Raw genomic sequence first — 21,057 nt, forward strand, 5'->3', positions numbered from 1 at the left:
CATCTTATCAGTTTAACATTTCTGCTGTATTGTGTATTGCTAAGGATTCAGAGATGGTCAAAGTAGATTGGAAGGGGCTGCACCATTGTATAGAAGGGACTCCAGCATCTTGGATTTGGGTATTCAGAGGTCCTGGAGACAATACCCCATGACTACTGAGAGATGGCTGTATTGAGAGGCACCAGTCTCTGGAATGAATTCCCTCAGTCACCAGGGATGCATGACCCAGCCAGCTTCCCACAAGCCAGACTTCCCTGGAGAAACAGCCCTTGTCTGGACTCGGATTCAAGTGCCTAACTCCCAAGGAAGAAGCAAAAATGGGTCGTAGAAACAGCACTCCATGGTTTCCAAGTGCATGTGGCTCTTTTCCTGCCTCCGCCTCAGTTGCTGTTCTGTGACTTGGGGTAAGAGACCAGATGCTGCTGTGTCCCTCACCCCTAACGCGTGCCACCTAAAACACACCTGTGCTACACAGCGTTTCCTCCCCACAGGCAGCGAGTCGAAGGTGTGTCTGAGAGTGTTCAGACAGTCGGAATGGGGAGCTGGGAAGAAAAGCTCTCAACAGTCACCATCCTTCGAGCCCCTTTGCCCTAGCACCGTGTAAGCACGTGCGTATGCCTCATACGTGCAGTCCTCCCCATAGGTTGGTAGACCTGATCAGGACGGATGCACCCTGTGCCACCCTGCTCCTCACACTAGCTGCCTATTTCTGAGTCACTTCCTGCAGCCCCTGTCTGCTTCATCCTTTGTCCTTACAGCCTGGCTTTCAGACTCATTTGTCCATTTTTTCCTACTGGGAAAGCCCCTTCTACCATGCAGTACTTGTTATTGGGGTCAGGCTTGGGTCTTGCGCCTCCTAGAGGCCTGCCTCGCACTCTCGATGCAGGGTTGTAGGACCTGATGCTCTGGCTCTCATCGGCCTTCCAGAACAGATTCTGAAAGCACTGCTCTCAGGGACATCAGGGGTGTGGGGGACAGCTGCTGAAGCCCTTCTGGTGTAGTCTACTGGGCACAGGGGAGGCAAGAAGCTTTGGTTATGACCCATCCTACTGTCTAAGAAGCAGGCTTAGGGCCCTCTGGCCCGTCTGGCCCACCTACTACTCAAGAGTCAAAGGATGTGTGCATCCCCAACCCTGTCAGACCATGCACCCCTCTTTGCACCGGGGGGTTGGCCGGCCACCTGTTGTTAATCTAGCCTGGTAACCCATCCTGCACTGTGTCAGCAGTTCAAAAGGGCACTGTTAGTATTTTTTTGCCGACTTCAATTAACGTGAGATTTCAGAGGCCTCTCTGATCATATTTCATCTGTCATAAGTCAGGAACAAAACAGACAGACTCCAGTTGAGAGGAGGAAGGAGTTTATTGCAAACAACAACAAGCAAACAGACGGTCTGGGCTGCGCCCGACGAAGGGGGTGCTGGGAGCGTCAGCTGCCTCTGCCTTGCATCCCACCCACCTCAGCCCCTCAGCCCGCTTCTTCCCACATTCTTCCCCTCTCCAAAGGATGTAAGTGCAATAACTTACTTTAAAAGAAAAGAATGTTTCTTTTAATATTTTGCTATAATGTAGTTACATGGTGGTATAGGCAGTAAAACTTTATGGAACGGATCTCACTTTTTTTTTACATTTTTCTGAAATTTTAATGTATTTTAATATATATATTTATATATTTGAATGTTCCACCCCAGGCCATTAAGCTAAAGAAAAAGTTGCATTTACACAGGGTTAAAATATCCTACAAGAACAGCGAGTTTTGGTTGAGGTTCATGTTCCATCTCTCACTCTGCTTTCTCCTTCTCTTTTTTTTTTTCTGACCACTGCACACCCAAACAGGTTATTAGACACTGAAAACAGTCCTCCAAAATCAGTAGTATACAGGCCTAGCTCTATGTGTGAGTGAAAGGCAAGGAAAAGAGAGGGAAGGGTGGGAAACACCATCCAGTGGGAACTCCTCCCTATGGCATCCTTGCAGAAAAAGTGGGGCTGAGGGAAAGAAATAGAAGCTTGTCCTGGCTTGAAATTGTATGGTTATTGATTAGCACCCTGGAGGCAAGGTTGCCTGACACTCCCTCTGCTGGATCTGCTTGTCTCTGTACCTGACAGTCAGGGTCATTCCCTGGGACCTTGGGTTCCTTTGAGTCTCCAGAGATGATCTGCCCAAGGATATCCTGAGGCAAATTGACCCTGTAAAGGAAATAGGGCGGTTTCTATGGGATCCTTTCTGTCTGCTCAGGGAGATGAGGCATCAGAGTTGCGTCAACCATGAGCCCTGCAGTTTGTGCTGGGGAACCCCTGGATCTTGCTGACACCTTGCCTAAATCCCCACCCGTCCTGCTTCTCAAAGTTGGAGGCATGATTGTGAGAGCAGAATCAAGAAGAATTAAAACAACTTAAAAAAAGAAATCTCGGAGACATGCCTTCTGTCGCAGAGCCTTGGCCCTGGTGCTGTTAAAGGGACTCCTTGAGAAATGAGCGGAGGCAGGCATAGCCAGGTTGCCAGGACTAGGCATGGCCACTTACTGGGGTCCCAGGCAAGGCTGGCCTCAGCTCACTCCGCTCACTTGTCCGGTAGTGACCATCCATCAGGCAGAGTCCTCTCTCTTCACCTGGACCTTTGGAAGGTCTGACTCTTTAGGAAGCTAGGTTGCCATGAAAACCTTTGTTACTTTAGAGCATCCTAGGACCTAAGGCCCACTAGGTACGACAGGACCCCACAATTCTCTTCTGGAGACTTGGGACGCTGAGGAGATGTGAGCCATGAGGGAGGCTCAGAGCATCTCCAGCTGCCCTGGGAACCAAGGCCCTCCAGAGCAGCCTGGGTGGAAACTGCTGCATCTGGAGAGATGGTGGAAGGCATGCCAGTTCTTGACTGTGTGGGAAACAATCAGCTATTGCTATATACCTTTCCGTTCTGAGGCTTAGGGGTTAGAATTTGCCTGACTTGGGTCTAGTAGCCTGGCCAGAAATAAAACCTAGAGAAGTTATATGTCACCGCCAGAAGAACCTACCAAAAACCCACTCTCCTTCCTTTCTGCGCTGTCCTGCCTCTTCACTCTGTGTACTGATGACCTAGGGTAGGGACATTCCCACTGGCCTTCCCAATCACGCTGCCATGAAGAAGAGCCCCAGGGAATTGCTCCAGCCCTTAAGTACTTCCTTCTCTTGTTGATTCTGAGCAGGTGAGTTATTTCAGTGCACTCCAAACTGAAGACCTTGTTCCCCAGACATCTGAAACACAAAGCCAAGTCACCAGGAACACTAAATTCAATACCTAAGCCCTCTTTGCCTTCCTAAGATCTATTCCAGAGATCTGGCTCTTACTAGGGGGCCAACCCAGAGTCTCCATTCTGCTGAGAGCTTACTCTGCCTGCATTCCAGAGCAGTTGAGGACACAAACAAGGTTTTGTGGTTCCCTCTCACCCACAGAGACCTAGGGCAGATCCAAGGCAGGAGTGCTCGGTTCTCATTCCAACCCGAGAGGCCATTCAGTGAGCAGAACCCTGAGCCTAGTGGACCTCACGCACAATAGTAAGGGCAGAAGAAGGTAGAAAAGGCAAGTGCGTCTCCGCAGGAAAAGGCCACCTGCTGGAGGGACCTACCTCGAGGGTGGTTCTGTGCTCCCACTCAGGAGAGGGCTAGGGTCACTTCAAATCCTAGTTCCTAGCTCCAGGTGGAGTCAGGTAGACAAGGAGCCCCTTCCTTCAGATAGGGAACTGTTTTCAGAAGGGTTTTCTGCCACAGAGAGTGGGGCCTCGATTGGAGCCTTTCCTGAGACCAGATGAGGCAGAGACCGTGGCCCCTGGGGCAGTAAGGATGGAATCTCTAACAGGATGTGGAGGGTGATTGGAAAGTAGCTCTCCTTTTAGCCTAGAGGGGCACCGGTCGCCACCTACCCTGTGTAGGAAACTCCGGCATGTGTGATGCTGCGGCAGGGTGGTAGGTGGACATGGTTAGTCTGAGCATAGAAAGGCCATCCTGGCTGGAGGCTAAGCTGGTGACATGTCCTCTGCTCCTGAGCCGTTCAGCCGTGGCCCTGTGCTCTAACTTAATGTCTTCCAAGGTATAAATTCTTCCAGACCACGACACGACCCACAACCCAATGAGTGACCAGGAGGGAGAGGATGACTTAGCCCAACTCCTCCTAGAGGAACCCTGGGAGGCTCCAATGCTGACCAAAAGACCTCCCCACAGTAGAAGATGCCAGGTGATACCCCGGTTTTACCCACTGGATCCTCCTGTGGTCATCATTCTGGGAGCTTCTCTGGCTTCTGATGGTCACGTGTGGTGGAGGTGACAGATCTGTGTCCTTGCCTCTCTTCACACCTGGCACTCCACCCCCACAGTGCCAACCAGAACCAGTTTCAGGATCAACGGCAGGCCCATATCTCCTTGGGGCTCGGCCATCCTTATGGGTGGACAGCAGCAGAGTCCTTCCGTTTTGTCCCACTCTTCCCTGGTGCATCCGTCACAGGGGACAGTCAAGCTACAGTCACAAGGCCCATCGGATGGGTGGGCGATCAGATGCCTTGGATAAAGGAGGTGGGGTTCCGTGTGCATTTGGGAAGCAAAGGGGGTCAGGAGCTGACTCTGCAAGGCAGCTTGTTACTTAAGACACACAGCCATAGACCCAGTGACCAGGGCACCATACAGAAGAAAGGACGGTTAGATGGGGCTGGACTGTTGAAGCTGTTAGGTCTGGAGGGGAGCCTCACTGTGACTCAAGTCAAATGAAAGGGTAAAGGAACACAAAGAGAGACAGGGCCTCAGCTTACATGATGCAAAACTACTCACAGAGCCACCTGGCTTTCTCCACTGCCTTTGGCAGGGAGCAGGGGTTGCAGCCTCAGTGCCAGGGAGGGGTAAGGGCCTACCGCCCCCTCCTTCCCAGTAGTCCCTAGGGCCTCAGACTTGGGGTGGCTGAAAGTGCTGAGGGCCAGGCCCCTGGGCCAGGCCAGGTTCCTAAGAGGAGAGTCAAGTGGGAAGCTCGGGGCCTGGAAGGCAGGGATGTGGCCAAGGCCCCAGGGAGGAGCACGGATGGCGTCAGGGCTGGCAGGAGGGGCTCTGTCATGTGGCCCAAGATATGGCTGCGCTGTGCTCCTTGGCCTTCATGCGCAGTGCAGCAATGCTCGAGGTCTTGCGGTCTGGCTCGCTGTTCATCTCGTAGCCATTGAGGCTCGGACTGAGGCCAGTTGCTCCAAACAGGCTGCCCATATGTGTCTGGCCCAGGTGACTGCCAGCCCCAGAGACACTCAAGAAGTCGGAGACGCTGCTGGCCCCAGAGCCAGGAGGGTGAGCGTGAGGGGACATGCAAGCAGGCACTGGGTCACAGGGGACCACACAGGCCGGCACTGGCGAGGCAGCCCCATTGTTGCCAATCCAGGATGGGTTCTGAATCTGGGGACAGTGAAAGGAGAGATGTCACAAGCCAGCTAAGGAGGGCAGTGGTGTAGAGAGGCTCTCACCCTCTTCACTTGTCCATCACTACAGCGAAACCGTTCTTAGTTGTCTCACATTAAGGATGCCCAGTGGGTTTGGCGGTAAATTTATGTTTTAGGATTTCAATTCCCAGAGTAGGTCTATACTTGACATTCAGTAGCAAGGATTAAGTTTCCAGTTTCCCTCAGGGGCCAGTAAAAGCATCATTCTGAAAGCATCTTGTTGAGGACATAGGCTCTGGACTTGCAGGTTGGGGTGATATGGGGATCGATGTGGGGAATAGGCATCTGAATGCTCCCATAGACCTAGGTCAGTGCCTAAGACTCCAATACAGAATCTTGAGCCTTCCCAGCCTAGCCTAGCAGTGAAAAGGTGACCCAGCCCCCACACCTCTCTTCCGCTGAAATGACTGTCACTCCTTGTCTCTTCCCACCACCCACTTCTGGCCTCACTTTCCTCTATCCTCTAAACATCTTTGAGGAAGTAAATTTGGGGTGCAGAGGTCCCCCTTTGAAGAGAGGACTATGTTCTCTAAACTCTAGGTTCTCTGTTATTTCAGACAGGCTTCTCTGGCCTGCCCACCACAAGGGTTTGGGAAGAACTCAATGAGGCCTTTAAAAGTGCCAGATGGGCTCCGGGTCCTCAAGGCCCTAATGAACGTAGTCCTCTTGGTCCCAAAAACAGCCTGCAGGCTGACCATGTCCTGTTTCTGGCCTCAGCATGCCCCAGAAAGGGGACAACTTGACCACCACCCCCTCTTGGAAATGGTCTAGGACCTGCAGTCTATGGGACAGGTGGGAGAGACAGGCGGGGTCTCTTACTGGTTTCCTCCCTCTAGCTCTGAGCTCAGATGTCAAGGGCAAAGAGAGAGAGTTAGAGGTTGTCTCTAGGAGGACAGAGGGAGAGGAAGGAATTACAGAATGTGACCAGAGGTGAAGCTGATGTACTCACGTTCCTCAGCCTCACCTCTATCTAGGGTTGCTCTCTGACCCTCAAATCCTGGGCAGCCGGCCCAGGTCAGGGCTGGGATGGACAGGGGCTGTTTGACAGCATCACACACAGGCACACTTGCGAGCAGTGGTGCTCTGGGCTGCTGGAGAGTCTCAAGACTTGGGACTGGAGGCAGAGTGCCACCAGGAAGAAGGGGAGGGGGACACGGGAGCAGAGGGAGGTCATGAGAGAGGTGTCGGGGTGCACTCAGTCAGGAGAACATCTATCGGTCCAGGAACCCTGGGTGCCTGCCATCACTCACATTACTCCTCGTTTTGCTGGAGAAAGGAGGGGAGACAGCAGGCAGATGCCCGAATGCCAATCCCATAAGCCATGACTCTAGACCTGACGACAGTGTGCTAGAAGAGCTGAAATGGACACTTCTGTCATCCCATTTAGAAGCAAAGAAGCTGGGCTCAGAGGGTTGGAGACGCACGGACAGAGCAAGACTAAGACTGAGGAAGCTTTGTCTTAGGCCCAGACTTCCACATGCATTCCAACCTGACCACAGCCCTCGAGACTCAGCGCTTCCTTCCTCAGGTGACAGCCAGCACTCTGGAGACACCTGGTCTTCATCTGCCAGATGCTTACCACAGCAGAGGAAAACACTGTCCTAACATTCTAGGTCTCCCACCGCCAGGGACAAGCAGAGACCTGGACTCTCTGAGCCAAGCCTGCCTCCTCCCAGCAGTGCTGTCTGGGGTCACAGGAGACAGCTGGGCAAGAGGACTTACCTGGGCATAATTCTCAGCTCGAGTGAGGAGGGGCAGCTCGTAGGCCGTGGAGAAGTGGGTCCGGACCTGCTGCATCTGCCCAAAGCGCTCCCTCTTGCGCCACTTGGCCCTCCGGTTCTGGAACCAAACCTACAGGACAAAATGGCGGTCACAGGCCTCAGGCCTTGCTCTCAGATGGCGAGCATTGCTCCCTAACTCCACCAGCCTGGTGTCTGTGTTGGGGCACAAAGAAAGAGTCAGCCTTCACCTTTCAAACTTTGGTATAACAACTAACCATGAAAAATTGTCAGAATTAGGAAGACTGCCTACACTGCATTGACCATAAGTGTGATTTGGGGCTTAACTGCTTAAGCTTCAGATTCCAGAACAGGCAAGTGTTGCATGCATACAGACACACACACACACACTCACACACACACTCACACACACACACACACACTCACACACACACTCACACACACACACACACACACACGGAGAATGAGCATGAGCCATTGGTTATCTATCTTCCTAGTGCTGTGTATAATCTGCTGAGGGTCACAGACCCCAGTAAGAATCCCATCAAGCTGTGAAGACCTTTCTAGAAATTTCTTCCTTTAGCCAATCTCACACAGTCCTGAAGTCCTCATGGACCTGCCTATAGATGCAAATCCAGAGTACACATGTCCCTGCAACCGTCGGAGAGAAACAGTCTGCTCAGAACTTCCCTCGAGTGTTAGTGGGTGAGACCTTTTGGAGCGACAGCAGACAGCTAGTGGCGGAGGGCTGCGCACACCAGCTGGGGGCCACCTCTAGGAAGGTGTCGGTAGGGGTGACTGCTGAAAATCCTACACAGGTTGACTGATGCTGGCCAGGTGGTACCTCTCTCTGAGGCACAGGTGCTGGGCCATTGGCTTGACTCAGCCAGGAGAGGTCTCTGAGTCACAGGAAGTGACTCTGGTAGGGTGTCTGAGAACCACCCAAGACACGAGGACAAGGGCAAGGGGCAGAAGAGCCTTAACTGGTGATGAACAGAGTGGAGGGAGCCCAGAGAGTGTGGGAGAGAAAGCAGTGGGAAGAGGGTAGACCAGTTGCTCCTCAGAGGATGATACCGGCAGCTTATTCTGCACCTTCCAATGGTCTCTAGATTCAGGCGGACACAGGCACACCTCAGTAATGCATGCTCAGTCTGTGGCCTCACAAGACAGCTATGAGCACAGTCTAGCCAGAAGTGTAAACTTGCTTAAAACACTCTAAAAGATATATTGATTTTGTAACTCAGTTGTGTGGTTCTTGATCGTGAAGTTTGCCTATGACAGTGTCCTATTGCAATGACAAATGGCTGGATAGGTCTGAACCATGGTGATTTGCACCCAGGCTGCTCACTTTGGGCCCAGACCATAGAAAAGACAATACTGACAGGCAGAGCAGAAGCTTCCCAAGTCAAGGCAGTCAACGGTGCTGGGATGGAGACCAGAGTAGCCTCCCCATCTACCTGTGGGCACTGAGATTCCTCAGAACTATGGCAGAGGAACTGGCCTTCCCCAGAGGCTGTGACCTGTGGGGCTCCTAGAGTATCTTTGCCTGCACTGTCCAGAGCCTCAATTTCCACATCTTCAGAATGGGATTAAACTAAGGTCTAGGCTGATATTCTCGTAGAGGTGGTGCCTTGTGGGGACAGCAGATGGGAACGCACAGCATGAAGTTTCTAGAGCATTCAAGTTGCACCTGACCTCATTCTCTTGCTGAAGAAAGGTGGTGAAAATCTGCAGGATGTATATCTCGTGAGTGCTGGGTAGGGAAAATGGCTGCACTTCCTCTCCAGATCACTTCCCCATTCATAATCTGACATATACACATATACATGCAAGCACAACTATCTGCCCATGTGTGTACACTCACATATGTGTACGTACATATACACACTCAGAGCGTCCTTCCTGTGACCTCCCTGGAGAGCAGCCTTCTCCGAGGCTCAGTGTCTCAGTCCCTGCCCCTCAGCCTGGGGGAGGAGTACTTTTACTCTGGGATCCAGGATGCCCACTGGGAGAAAGGAGCACGTGGGGGCTCTTCTGCGTGGTGAAATGGGATCTCCCTTATCAGTGGCTGCAGTGGGGGCTGGGGGCTGGGTGGAAGAATCAATCAGAGAAGGTTGTTTTTATTTCGTGTTTAATTTCCTGCAGACTGAGCTCAGCCTTCCGCTCCATCCTCAGCCTCCCAGGTTTTACTGGGGAGGGGGGCACTAGAGGCACCAAAATGCACAGCTCTACTCCTTCTTATCTTTGTGGGGTGGGGCAGAGGCAAGAGAAGCTGCTGCTGCCGTGTCTGTGGTTCCAGGTCCTTTTTTGTGGTAGGGATATAGAGGTGGCTGATGTCACTGAGGGCTGTGAAACCGAGGACCCAGGGAGGGCTAAAGTCAGTGTCTGGCAAAGGGACCTGGAATTGAGGGAAGGAGTGGGGTGAAGGATGGAATACAGTGCTTGAGGGAGGTGGGAAGCCCCATTATCTGGGAAGGGGCAGTCAGGAGCATTGTTTGGGGGAAGATGTAGATAAAGGTCATGGTAAGATTTATTTGATGGAGCTAGGAGGTGGGCACAGAGTGGAGAAACTCCGATCAGTGGGAGCTGGCCTGCCTGAGACCTCCTTCTCAGGGTGGTCTTCTGTCCCTCTCCTTTCCATGTTGCTGAGGCCTGAGCTTTTGTCCCTGCCTTTCCTGTCCCCCAGTCAGCCCAGGCTATTAGCCTGGCTGACCTTCAATGTCCTCACACCCTCCAGGATGTCGCATGGTACCTGGTGGTCCCTCTGTGCTCGGATCCACATCTCTGTGCAGAGACTTGGTGTGGTCTCCCATCTCTGACCCCCAACTGTGCCTCTGTGCCTCAGGGCTGTGCAACCGCAGGCTTGTCTCTATAGCCCCCAGGAGGAGAGCTCATTGAGGTTCCCACTGTGCTTCCATTCTGCATGTCGCGCCCAGGACCACCCCGTTCCTAGGCCACCCGGACCTGGCCCACTCAGCACAGGCCTCTCCCGAGGACCAGGCCATTCAAGGAACTGTCTTGGAGGAGGCATCTCTAACCGCAGCCCATCTGGGGCCAGGGCGGGGTGGCCCAGGGCGGGGAGGCCTCAGTCTCATTGTCTTCAGACACCAGCTGTGGAGATTGGAATCCCAGACAGCAGAGAGAGGCCCTGAAGCCCCCTGGAGCAGGGCCAGACCCCAGGCTGCTTCCCATGAAGGACCATCTTGGGACCCCCTCACGGCCCCCTCCTTGTTCCTGCCATCACTGCACACCAGGCACCTGGTTTGCCACCAGCAGAGTGTGTGTCCTGAGCAAGCCCCACAGAGACAGGCAAAACTGCAGTTCTAGAACACCCCTGCATTACTCACCCCCACCCCCAGGGCACTGCCAGGCTCAGCTCAACCCAGGGGTTTGACGCACATGGAGATCCCACCCACCCTGCTGCTTTTGTACAGAGAAAAGGCAAACAGTCTGGCATATGCCAGGAACAGCAAGCTAAAGTAGAAGAGCACTGGCCTAGGGCTGGGGAGTCTTGGATTCCAGGCTCAGCACTGTGCTGCACTGTTGTTAACTCTGGGCAGTCACTTCCCACATCTGGGTCTTTCTTCCTCATCCAAAGATGGTGTGATCTTTTCTGAACCATCATTCTGTAATTCTATAACCTTCCTATTTGATAGGAATATGTTTGATAATGTATAATAGTGCAAATACATCTGTATATTTGTATATGTCTGTAATGTATTTGTATATCTGCAATAATTTCATAGACAATAAATTAAGGTTTCCCTTTCTACCTTGGCTGACAGGAGTTCAAAGCTGAATTTGACAATAATGAACTTTATCCTGGTGAGGTTTTTGCTTGTTTGCTTGCTTGTTTTAACACGATCACCTCACTTCTTGGCACTGTTTCTGTTCTTAAACTAAAATAAAAGCTCTAATTGTAAATACTCTCACCATTTGGGAAGTAGGCTTGTGTATGTCTGTGTGTGTCCACAAAGCAGTGTCCTAGGTGGATGTCAATGATCCAGAAACACTTGCTCTGTGCCGTTCTCTGTTTCCTGCTGAATGTTCCTTGAACTCTATTCTGCATACTCGAATTCATGTGAGCAGTGTGCATGTATGTGGTGCTTTCATGCACACAGGTACACACATACAAGTAGAAAGCAAACATGTTTACCCCATGCCAACATGCTACCTACTGGAACTGTAGCCTTGCTACATTTCTCTACCCCTCCTTCCCTGCCCCCAGTCCTGGGCTAGAGCTGAGGCTGGAATTGGACTCCTCTGTGAGCTCAAATCTCTGGGAGGTGAGGTCTCATGGGGCACGAGAAGGCCCCATGGCATGGCGGCAAAGCCAAGCTCTTCTGCAGTTCTTCAACAAACCGCGAGACTACAGCATGTCCAGCAGCTACAGTGTCTAAGGAGCTGCAGGTTTCCTGGTAACCATTTTGCATTTTCTATGTACCCAGTTAAATGGCAGATACCTCAGTGTGTTAAACAGGACTTGGCGAAGCTGATGGGCACTCAACTGATGCCTCAGAACCATGAGTAGAATAACAGCAACACTGTCCACGAGTCTGCCCAGGACTCTTTGTTCTGATTCCCCAGGGCCCAGACCATAGTGCTATGCCCATTAAGAAGGAATACTCTTTTGGGGCTGCTGAGATGGTTCAGTTTGTAAAATACTTGCCATGGAAGCAAGAGGGCCTGGGTTCAGATGCCTAGCCCCCACTCAAAAGAGTCAGGTATGGAGGTGTGCACCCATATCCTCCAGCACTGGCAAGTGGGGCTCAGTGGTTACCTGGTCTAGCCAAATCAGCAAGCTCAGGGTACAGAGAAAAAAAAAAGATGTTTTCTACAAAATGAGATCAGGAGCAATTGAAGAAGACACTAATGTTGATCTCTGCCTACACATACACACACACACACACACATCTTCCCCGACTTCCAAACATACATGAACACACACGCATATAACACAACACACACATACATTAAAATATATGTTAAAATCAAAACCTTCTCTACTCAAATGTATCAGGTTTCTGCCTGATGGATAGGACCTCTCATGCTCCATGCTCCATTCTTGCCATGCCTTGAGTGGAAAAGCAACCTGACCGTGGAGCTGATGTCATATTAAACTGCAATTTGAATGCTAGTGTGTGGCCTTGATCATACGTGCTTTGGCAGATTGGGTTTTCACTTTCTTTGCTATGATTTCCTGCAGAGGGGCACACCCTCTGGGCAAAGCAGGGCCACTGGTATGTGCAAAGCTGCACATACTTACATGCTGCTCAGCATCCAGCCTTCTCTAATTGGTGGAAACACAGAAGTGAAATAGCTGCGGCCTGAATCTATAATCCCAGGGCATGAAAGGCAAGACAAGGTGGCCAGTAATTCAAGGTCAGCTGTGGTTACATAGTAAGACAAAGGCCAGTCTGAGTGACATGAGACCCATCTCAAAAGCAACACACGTGGATGATCAAGTATCTCTCAGTTCAGGGGCAAGAGAATTGACCTGACTTCATTTGTCTGGTACCGTGTTGCATTGGGTTCAATTTTGTTTTGTTGAACTGGGTTGAACTGAGCTGCATGTGCTGAGTTGGGTTGTATTGGGTTGATTGAGTAATATTGAATTGGATAGGGTTGGGTGTGATGCTCTGTGTTGGGCTGGGTTGTCCGAGGTTGCACTAAGCTGTGTATTGTGAGTTACACTGTGTTGAGTTGGGTTGTACTGGGTTGTGTTGGGTTGGGTGGGTTATGTTTCATTGAGTTGAGCTGAGCTGTACATGAGGTGCTGCATTGTGTTGCGCTGGGTTGGGTTGTACTGAGTTTAACTGGTAAGTGTGTGGTGAGTTGTGCTGTGCTGAGTTGGTTTTCATGGGCTGTGTTGTGTTGTTATGTTGGTTTTTATTGGGTTGTAGTGTGTTGTTGGGTTGGGTTACTGGGTTAAACTGTGTGTGCTGAGTCGTACCATGTTGAATCGGCTTGTTCTGGGCTGTCATAGTAAGCTGAGTTGAACGGAATGTGTGTAGTGAGTTGTACTGCTTTGAGGGAGGTTGTACTAGTCTGGGCTCCTCTGCACTGGACTGTGCTGTGCAGTGACGGGGCCACGTTGTACTGAGTTGTATGAACTGGTCTGTGTATGGTGGCTTGCGCTACACTGAGTTGGTTGTACTGGGCTGTGTTAGGTGTACTTGGCTGAGTTGGGTTGAACTGGGGGAGTTGGGTAGTGGTGATGGTATGGATTGTATTGGCCACAATGAGGAGTCTCCTCAGAGGAGGCATGTTGATTAGGTCCTGAAAGATGCAGGAGGCAGCTATCTTGGACACGATGGGGCTGTATTACTCTCTGCTTCTACTATGGGCCTGTGAATGTCTGTGCCTTGTTCATCTCCATTCAGAGAAATAGGCCTTCCAGAAGAGACGTGGTGTCATTTTGTCCTTCAATTAAGGCATGGACTCACAGATAGCAACCTTCTCCTTCCTCCACAGAGCCTCCCTCTCTTGACCTAACCCTAAAGAGCTGAATATAGTGGCTGGGGAGGGGGCACCGGGGAGGCCAGATCCTCTCTTGTCCTGGCAGGCCCTCCCAGGGTAAGGAAAATCTGGCATAGCCCACAGTAGTCCCAGTAGCATCTGGAGCCCAAGGCCTGGGAGGCTCCGTGGGCTCCTGCCTGTCACTCTGGCTGACCTGCACACGGGCCTCAGTGAGATCCGTTCTCATAGCCAGCTGCTCACGCGCATACACGTCAGGGTAGTGTGTCTTCTGGAAGACTTTCTCCAGCTCTTCCAGCTGGTAACTGGTGAAGGTGGTGCGGTTCCGCCGCTTCTTGCCTTTGTTGCTCTCAGAGTCGGTCTTTTCCAGGGGGCTTGGGATGTCAGCACTAGCCCGGTCCTGGGGCCCCTTGGCCCCTGTCTCCTTCACATTGAGGTAGCTGTTGTCCATGCCCACGGGTTCAGAGTCAGGGGGCAACTCTGGCTCACCCAGGTTGCTCTCTTTGGCTGAGGAAGAGAAAGAAAGGTTAGATGCTTGAATCCAGCCAGGGAGAGTGGAGCACATTTTCCCCTTGCAGAGGCACACTGAGTACCAGCTCAAGAGAGTCAAATTTCATATCCCAGCTTTTCATCAGCATGCCGGGTGACTTTGGACAAGTCCCCCCTTCTCTCACCCTCTGTGGCATCATCCTTAAGTGGGTCCCTTCTGGCACCACCCTCATGTAGCACTGGGTTTGCCTGCCTGACCTTTGGGACTTTCTCCTTACTCTGTGGATGTGAGACTCCTCCCCTACAACCAGTGGACCCAAATGACTAGCTAACACAATACTGAGAGAGGAGAAAACTCGTTCAACCATGGAACCCAGTCAAACCGTGCAGGTCAGGAGTGGGAAGGTGGAGACCAGGCTAGGAGGGTGGGAGTTGCCAGTCCCTCTGGGCAGACAGTCTTGCCTCATTGCTGCAGAGGGCTCCGAGCCTGTGCTCTAGGGTCAGGTACCAGGGTGTGTCTGTTACACCTCTGCCTGACAGCTCCATGTTCCTAATGAACTCCTTTGTGGCTTAGTTTCCCCTCTGTAACTTGGGGGTGAATGAAGATACCCACTGGATATTCCTTCTGGGTTGTGAGACACGGAGAGGCAGTAGCCTCTGGTCTGGCCTTGCAGGCTTACGGGGCCTGCCAGCACTAGAGAATGATGCCCCAAGACAAGGCCTCCATGGAAAACATCCCTGGGGTGTAAACATATGCATAAAAGCACCATGGGCTGGGATCAAGACATGTCTCCAGATGTGCAGAGCCCTCCCCCCACTCTTTTTGCAATATTCCTTGTCTGAGACTCTGAGAGGAGACAGACCCAATGAGAGAAGAGTTAAATGAAATGTGAGGCAGATTGTAGAAAATCCTTAAGTACAGTCAAGTTCTGTCCCCTTACCCCAAGCACCACCCATTCTGACCCTCTGTTTCTTCTTCCGGAAACAGATTATGCAATTTGCATTTTAGGTCACGATGATTGCATTTTAGATCAAGGCTTCTATCCTTGATCTTCTGATGCCATCCAGACTGGGGATGGGGGGCTGACATTTCAGGTTTACCAGCCTCCCTGTGAGCACGAGGGAAGGTGAGAGGGGCTATCTGTGCCTGTCAGTCTCCCTCAGCTCTGTGGCACTGAAGAGAGGAAGGAGATGGGAGTGCCCAGAGGAGGCCTGAAAACAGCTCCTGAAGGGCCACTCATAGCGGAACGCCACAGACACCGCTGACCCACCAGAGGCATCACAGATGACAGCCATGAGAGCCCGGCTCACAGCTTCGGCGACAGCACTGTGTGAATTGCAGCTGGCAGCTGGGCCAAGGGCTTCCAGCAAAGATATTTATCTTCCTGGCAGACAAGTAAGTTTTATGTTTTGGGTCTTTCTTTCCTTCTTTTCTTTTTTTTTTTTTAGGAAAGAAATCCCACCCAGCTCACCAAAAATAAACATTCCTCTTGTGCAACTTCCTGGCAGCCAGGCCAGGGAAGAAGGCCACCACCCCTGCTGGCCTAGCCCTGCTCCCCAGGCCTATCCTGGCCCCTATCCTGGCCCCATGGAACCTGGTAGTGTCTCCAGGCATCCAGCCTGGAGCTGGGATCACCCCATGGGAAACGGGGCCAGTTGAGGGCAGCTACATAGAAACCAGGGTTGGAAGGACCAGCCCAACTTCTCATTTAGACGAAGGAAAAACAGGCTGGAAAGAAAAAAGAATACTCTTAATTATCCACAGAACACAGCTTCCTGCTCTGGGACTACCCTACTCTCTAAGCATGGGTATGGGACCTGTTTCCAGAGAGAAGAAATCCAAGGCCTCTCAGCACTCAGGAATCCTGCCCTTGAGGACAGGGGACTAAGGTGCACTTCAAGGCACCCTCGGTATGGAGCTAGTTCTTGGCCTAGCCGGAAAAGATGGCAGTGCGCAATCTTCTGATGAGAAGTAGGGTCTACCCCTAGCCACATCCAGACACCCACTGACCCCCGTCCCAGAGGGACGTGCCCGCTCTGGGCCCCAGTTCTGTTTGCTTTGGTGTGTGTGTAAGCACGTGGAGGCTAGACCACAGCTTCAGATAGATGCTGGTCTCAGGAGCCATCTACCAAGTGCTCGGATACAGGGTGCTTCTCTGGTCTGGAGCTTTCTGTTCCACTAGGCTGGCTGGATAGCGAGCTCCAGGGGTCTGCCTGTGTTTGACTGTAATCTTAAGTACTGGGATTACAAGCACACATCCCAGCATGCCCAGCTGTTTTAGGTATGTTCTTGGGCTCTAACCTCATGCAGGTATGGCAGGCACGGGACCAACCGAGCATCTCTCCAATCCTCAATGCCAATTTTTTAATGTTTATTTTATATGAATGTGTATCATATGAGTGCCTGAGAGTTATGGAAGATTGAGAATCATCATGTGGGTGCTGAGAAATAAATCCAGGTTCTCTGTAAAAACAAGTACCCTTAAACACTAACCACTAAATTATCTTTCCAACCCCCCCAATCTTTTCTCTCTTTTTTCTTTTTTCTTGCTACTGAAAACCATTTTAAACTTTAAATGTATTTTGATCCTATTCTTCCCCTCCCCCAAGCCTTTCAAGAGCTGCTACCAATCCCTACCCACCCAATGTTATGCTCTTTCTCAAAAACCTCAATATAACCAAGAAAACAAAGTAAAACACCACTCAAAAAGAAAAAAAAGAAAGGAAAACCCCACTAAACTGTAACCAAAGCACATCACAAACACACACACACACACACACACACACACACACACACACACACACCACTATGGAGTCCATTATCAACTACTTCTGAGCATGAGGCCTGCCCTCAAGTGATGGATTTACCCAGTGTCACTGCATTAGAGAAAACTGATTTTTCATCTCCCGGCAGGTAAAATGACAGCTGAGTTAGCCAGCCACTTTTGATCACTAATTTTCTTACTTTAAATGCTGAACTTGGGTCCCTACTCTAGACAATAAAGGAAAATTCTCCCAAATTCTGTAGTCCTGCGTACCTTCTCAGAATGACAAGCCTGATACCCTGAATACCCAAGGTAGGAGACTCCCGCCACCTGCCTTAAGCTCCCTCTACCTGTGGCCCCAGAAGCCAGGCCCTTTGCCCTCAGCCAGCCATGATTGTCCTCTTGGGATCTGATTCATTGTTCCTGGTCCATCTTCCCAGGGCCCTTTGTCGACCCAGCCCCGGGACCATGGGACATGGCTCCTCCGTCTGAGGTAAGCCATCTGTCTAGCTTGATGCTATGGCTCCCACTACTGTACCCCTGTGATCTGCAGTGGATTAGCTGGGGTCTCGGGATGAGGAGGGAAATACTTGGGGCCCTGTGTGAAGCCAGTCAAACGATCCAGAGGGGCCAGCTAAGAAAGTGGCCTGGATAAGGCCTAGTGTATTCAGAATCTAGCTCATCCTGGCTATCCTCTCAATGAGATGGGTCTAAAATCCGTGCCCCCACAGTGTGAGTCTGATTACTCCTGACTAATGGAGGCCACTGTCCCCACAACCCTTGTCTCTGACCACCTGCTCAGAAAATCTTCTTTCAGGTAGCCTGCAGGTGCTTCCCCCCCCCCATACCTGCAGCCACAGCCAGCCCTCTATCCCCCACTCAGCTCTCACGACCTGGGGTTTGCTAACTAGCTGTGAATGAAGCTTAGTGTCTGACTCCCTAGTGGAGGAGCAGGGCCCCAAAGCGAGCTTCTCCTCACAGCTCATAGCACAGGGAGGAAGAGCCCAGATCCGTCAGGACAGGCTGTAGAAGAAAAGATGAGGCCTGGCCAAGAGACACCCCAGTGTTCCCTCTCCATCCAGCCACTGTGCACGCCTTGTGTCATGGCCGCACTGCATACGTGAGTCGCTGTTGAGCAGGAGATGGGACCAGGCATGAATCAGGTACCTGAAGAATTAAGCAAAAGCATGCTACTTTCAAGACAGGTCTCATGTGACTGGAGGTGACTGAGGGGAAGTAGGTAGAAAAGCCAAGAGGGACCTTAAGGGATGTTCCTCTCCACACAGTGAGCAGGAAGGGTGAAACAAGCAGGACCAGAAGGGAGGGGGGGAACATCTAAACCAGTGGTTCCCAACTTTCCTGATGCTGTAACCCTTTAATATAAATGTCTCATGTTGTAATGACCCTCGACTATAAAATTATTTTCATTACCACTTCATAACTATAACTTTGCTACTTATTATGATCTGTAATGTAAATATCTGATATGCAGGATATCTGATATGTGACCCGCGAAAGGGCTGTTCGACCCGGCCCCCCAAAAGAGGGCATGACCCACAGGTTGAGAACTGCTGATATAAACCATCACCCACAACTTAGCAGATAGTAGCTGCCTCTGCCTCATGCTGCTGTACTGCCGAAGAGGAGTGGCCTGTGGGGGGCGCCAGTTAGCCCAGCTGCCAAGGTCCTTCACTGCCCTGTGGCCCCAGTACTGGAGTAGGCTGAGCAGCAACAGAGCCCAGCTTGAGTCCAGGTCACCTTTTCCCCAGCTGTTGGGGACACCCTGCATGGATTCCACATTGACTGGGTGTCTTCCTGTCCAAAGGAGGGAAGGAGCTTTTTGTGGGTGTGTCCACGAGTCAAAGTAGTGAGTAGGGTCCAGGGTCATCCAGACCTAAGGCTTCCTCGGTCCATCCACCTCTCTCCCAACAGCTTGGAACTCACGATGTAGATCAAGCTAGCCTCCAACTCACGGAGATTCGCCTGTATTTGCCTCCAGAGTGCTGGGATTAAAGCTGTGTACACCATGACCAACAACCAGACCCAGGCTACCCATAAAAGGGAGATAAGGAGTGACCACAAGTGGATGTCCAAAGTAATGCCTGATCCCGAAAGGCCTTCCCTCAGCGGTGTCAAAGGCTCTTGTGCAATCTGAGACCAGCGTCATGCCCATGGACCGTTTTGACAGGTGGGGAGCCAGAAGTAAGAGCTTCCGGGTGGGCCACAGACCTCTCCTGGGAACCAGCTGTCCCAAACTGATCTCACTCGGTGTTGACCACTTGGGTTTCAGCTTGTGAACCAAGAAAGTGGGAAATCCACCTTCGTTCCCTTAGCCTCTACCCACTCGTCCTTGGTCCGCCAGTCCGGCTCCCTTCTAAGGTCATCCAAAACTCTTGAGAAGCTTCTAAAGTTGTGTGTGTGTGTGTGTGTGTGTGTGTGTGTTATTTCTTCTTTTTTTTTTTTTACTGTGATTGTTTTGGGGAGCACATTGGGAGTCTCTTTGTGCATCTGTCTGGGTGAGATGTGAGCCTCAGGGTATGGGCACCAGCCTGCAGCTGGGGATGGTGTGGGGGACATGTTCCCACTTGCCTGGAGGGAGGTTTGTGAGTGCGCAGACGTGTGTATAGTTGTATGTCAGTATGGATAGGTGAGTGTGGACCTGGGTAGAATGTGTGCACGTGTGTGGCTGGGCATAGGCAGTGCATATGTGTATATGGCTACAGGGTCTGAGTAATTTTATCCTCCATGGTTTTGATTACGACTATTTTCCCTCCAAACATCTGCTTTGTGGGGGACAGGCCGCTCGCTCTGTTCCTGGGTAAGCTGGCCCCACACACCCTGTGGCGGAGTGCACAGCACCGATGTAATCTCCTTAAACAAAACAGGCCAGCATGGGGCCCTTTCATGCTATTTAAAGGGCACTGACTAAACCCACCGCTGTCCAAACAGTCCTGGGGGGCTGGGGCAGAGGCTAAAGGTTAGCCATTGATTGCAGAAATCTCACCCCACCTCATCTGCCCCTGGGCTCTGCCCAGAGGTCTTTAGTTTAGTAGGCAGCTTGGTAAAATAATGCCAAAGGGGAAGAAGGACCCAGGCGACAGGTCAGCAACAGCACAGAGAACGCTTCTGAGTACCACTCCAGAGGCTGTGAGCCCAGAGAGGAGAGTGTGCCAGAGTGCTCAGGCTGGCTGGGGACAAGGCACCTATTCTGAGCACTCTCCAGCCTGAGAGCCCTAGCAAGGAATGAGAAGCACGGACCAGAGGAGGTGGAGGGGGACAGGCGATCTAAGTAGGCTGAGTTTCCTAGGATGTAGGTACTAGGGGGAAATGGTGAAATCTGTAGTGGGTGTGGAGCTTAGTTCATAGTTGTGCTTTTATAAAGTGGCGGTTTATTTGAACAGGCAACTCAATGAAGAAGACAGATGGGCAGCCAATAAACCTGGGGACAGGCAGGCCACCACCACTACTACTGAGCACATATGAAAAGCAGGGTGAGATCCCAGGATGCTCAGTGGATATACACAGTGGAGATACAGAAATAGGAGTCAGTGTCGCTGGTCACAGTGACTGTGACTTTGTCAGCAGTTTCTTATGTGATGAAACCTACATTCAGCCCTGGCCCCAGCAAGCCCTCGGCTCAGCAAATGTCCTAAAGAAATGAAGACTCATTTGTCAGGGGCAGAGTCCCAAACCAGAGAGCAAACACTGTTCCCAAAGGCTTGTGTGTGTCAGAGGCTTGGTCCTCATCTTGACAGTGCTGGACAGTGACAGAAATTTCAGGAACTGGGGTCTGTAGAATGCGTGGGTGGGTCTTAGATGCTGGGGATAATCCTTGAAAAGGATTATGGGACACTAGTGTCTCCCTCCTCTCCCTCTGTGCTGTGATGAACATCATCACAAATTCATACTATAGAATAACATTTTAGCACGTAGAATGATGCTCATCTCTGGCAAGTAAATCTACCCCTCCTTCGCGGTTTTTTATATAGGGCTTCTCTATGTAACCGCCTTGGCTGTCCTGGAACTCTCTTTGTAGACCAGGCTGAACTTGAACTCACAGAGATCTGCCTGCCTCTGCCTCCTGAGTGCTGGAGTTAAAGGTGTGAGCCACCACTGCCCAGCCATAAATCTCTCTTTGACAAGAGATAA

The 21,057-nt window shown here is 51.4% G+C and overlaps 1 protein-coding gene across 1 annotated transcript in view; it reads right to left on the minus strand.

The window, feature by feature from the left end:
- Positions 1 to 1,400: 1,400 nt before the first annotated feature.
- Positions 1,401 to 21,057, minus strand: part of Alx4 (ALX homeobox 4) — a 39,414-nt gene continuing 19,757 nt past the window's right edge. Inside the window, exons 2-4 of the mRNA XM_048443552.3 lie at positions 13,851 to 14,161; positions 7,161 to 7,289; positions 1,401 to 5,394 (exon numbers count right to left, since the gene is read on the minus strand). Of these exons, the coding sequence (XP_048299509.1) occupies positions 5,065 to 5,394; positions 7,161 to 7,289; positions 13,851 to 14,161 (770 nt within the window). The 3' untranslated portion in view covers positions 1,401 to 5,064. The remainder of the gene's footprint in view (positions 5,395 to 7,160; positions 7,290 to 13,850; positions 14,162 to 21,057) is intronic.

The sequence above is a fragment of the Myodes glareolus genome, chromosome 10, assembly GCF_982192425.1.
Source record: "Myodes glareolus chromosome 10, mMyoGla1.1, whole genome shotgun sequence".
Taxonomy (NCBI): Eukaryota; Metazoa; Chordata; class Mammalia; order Rodentia; family Cricetidae; genus Myodes; species Myodes glareolus.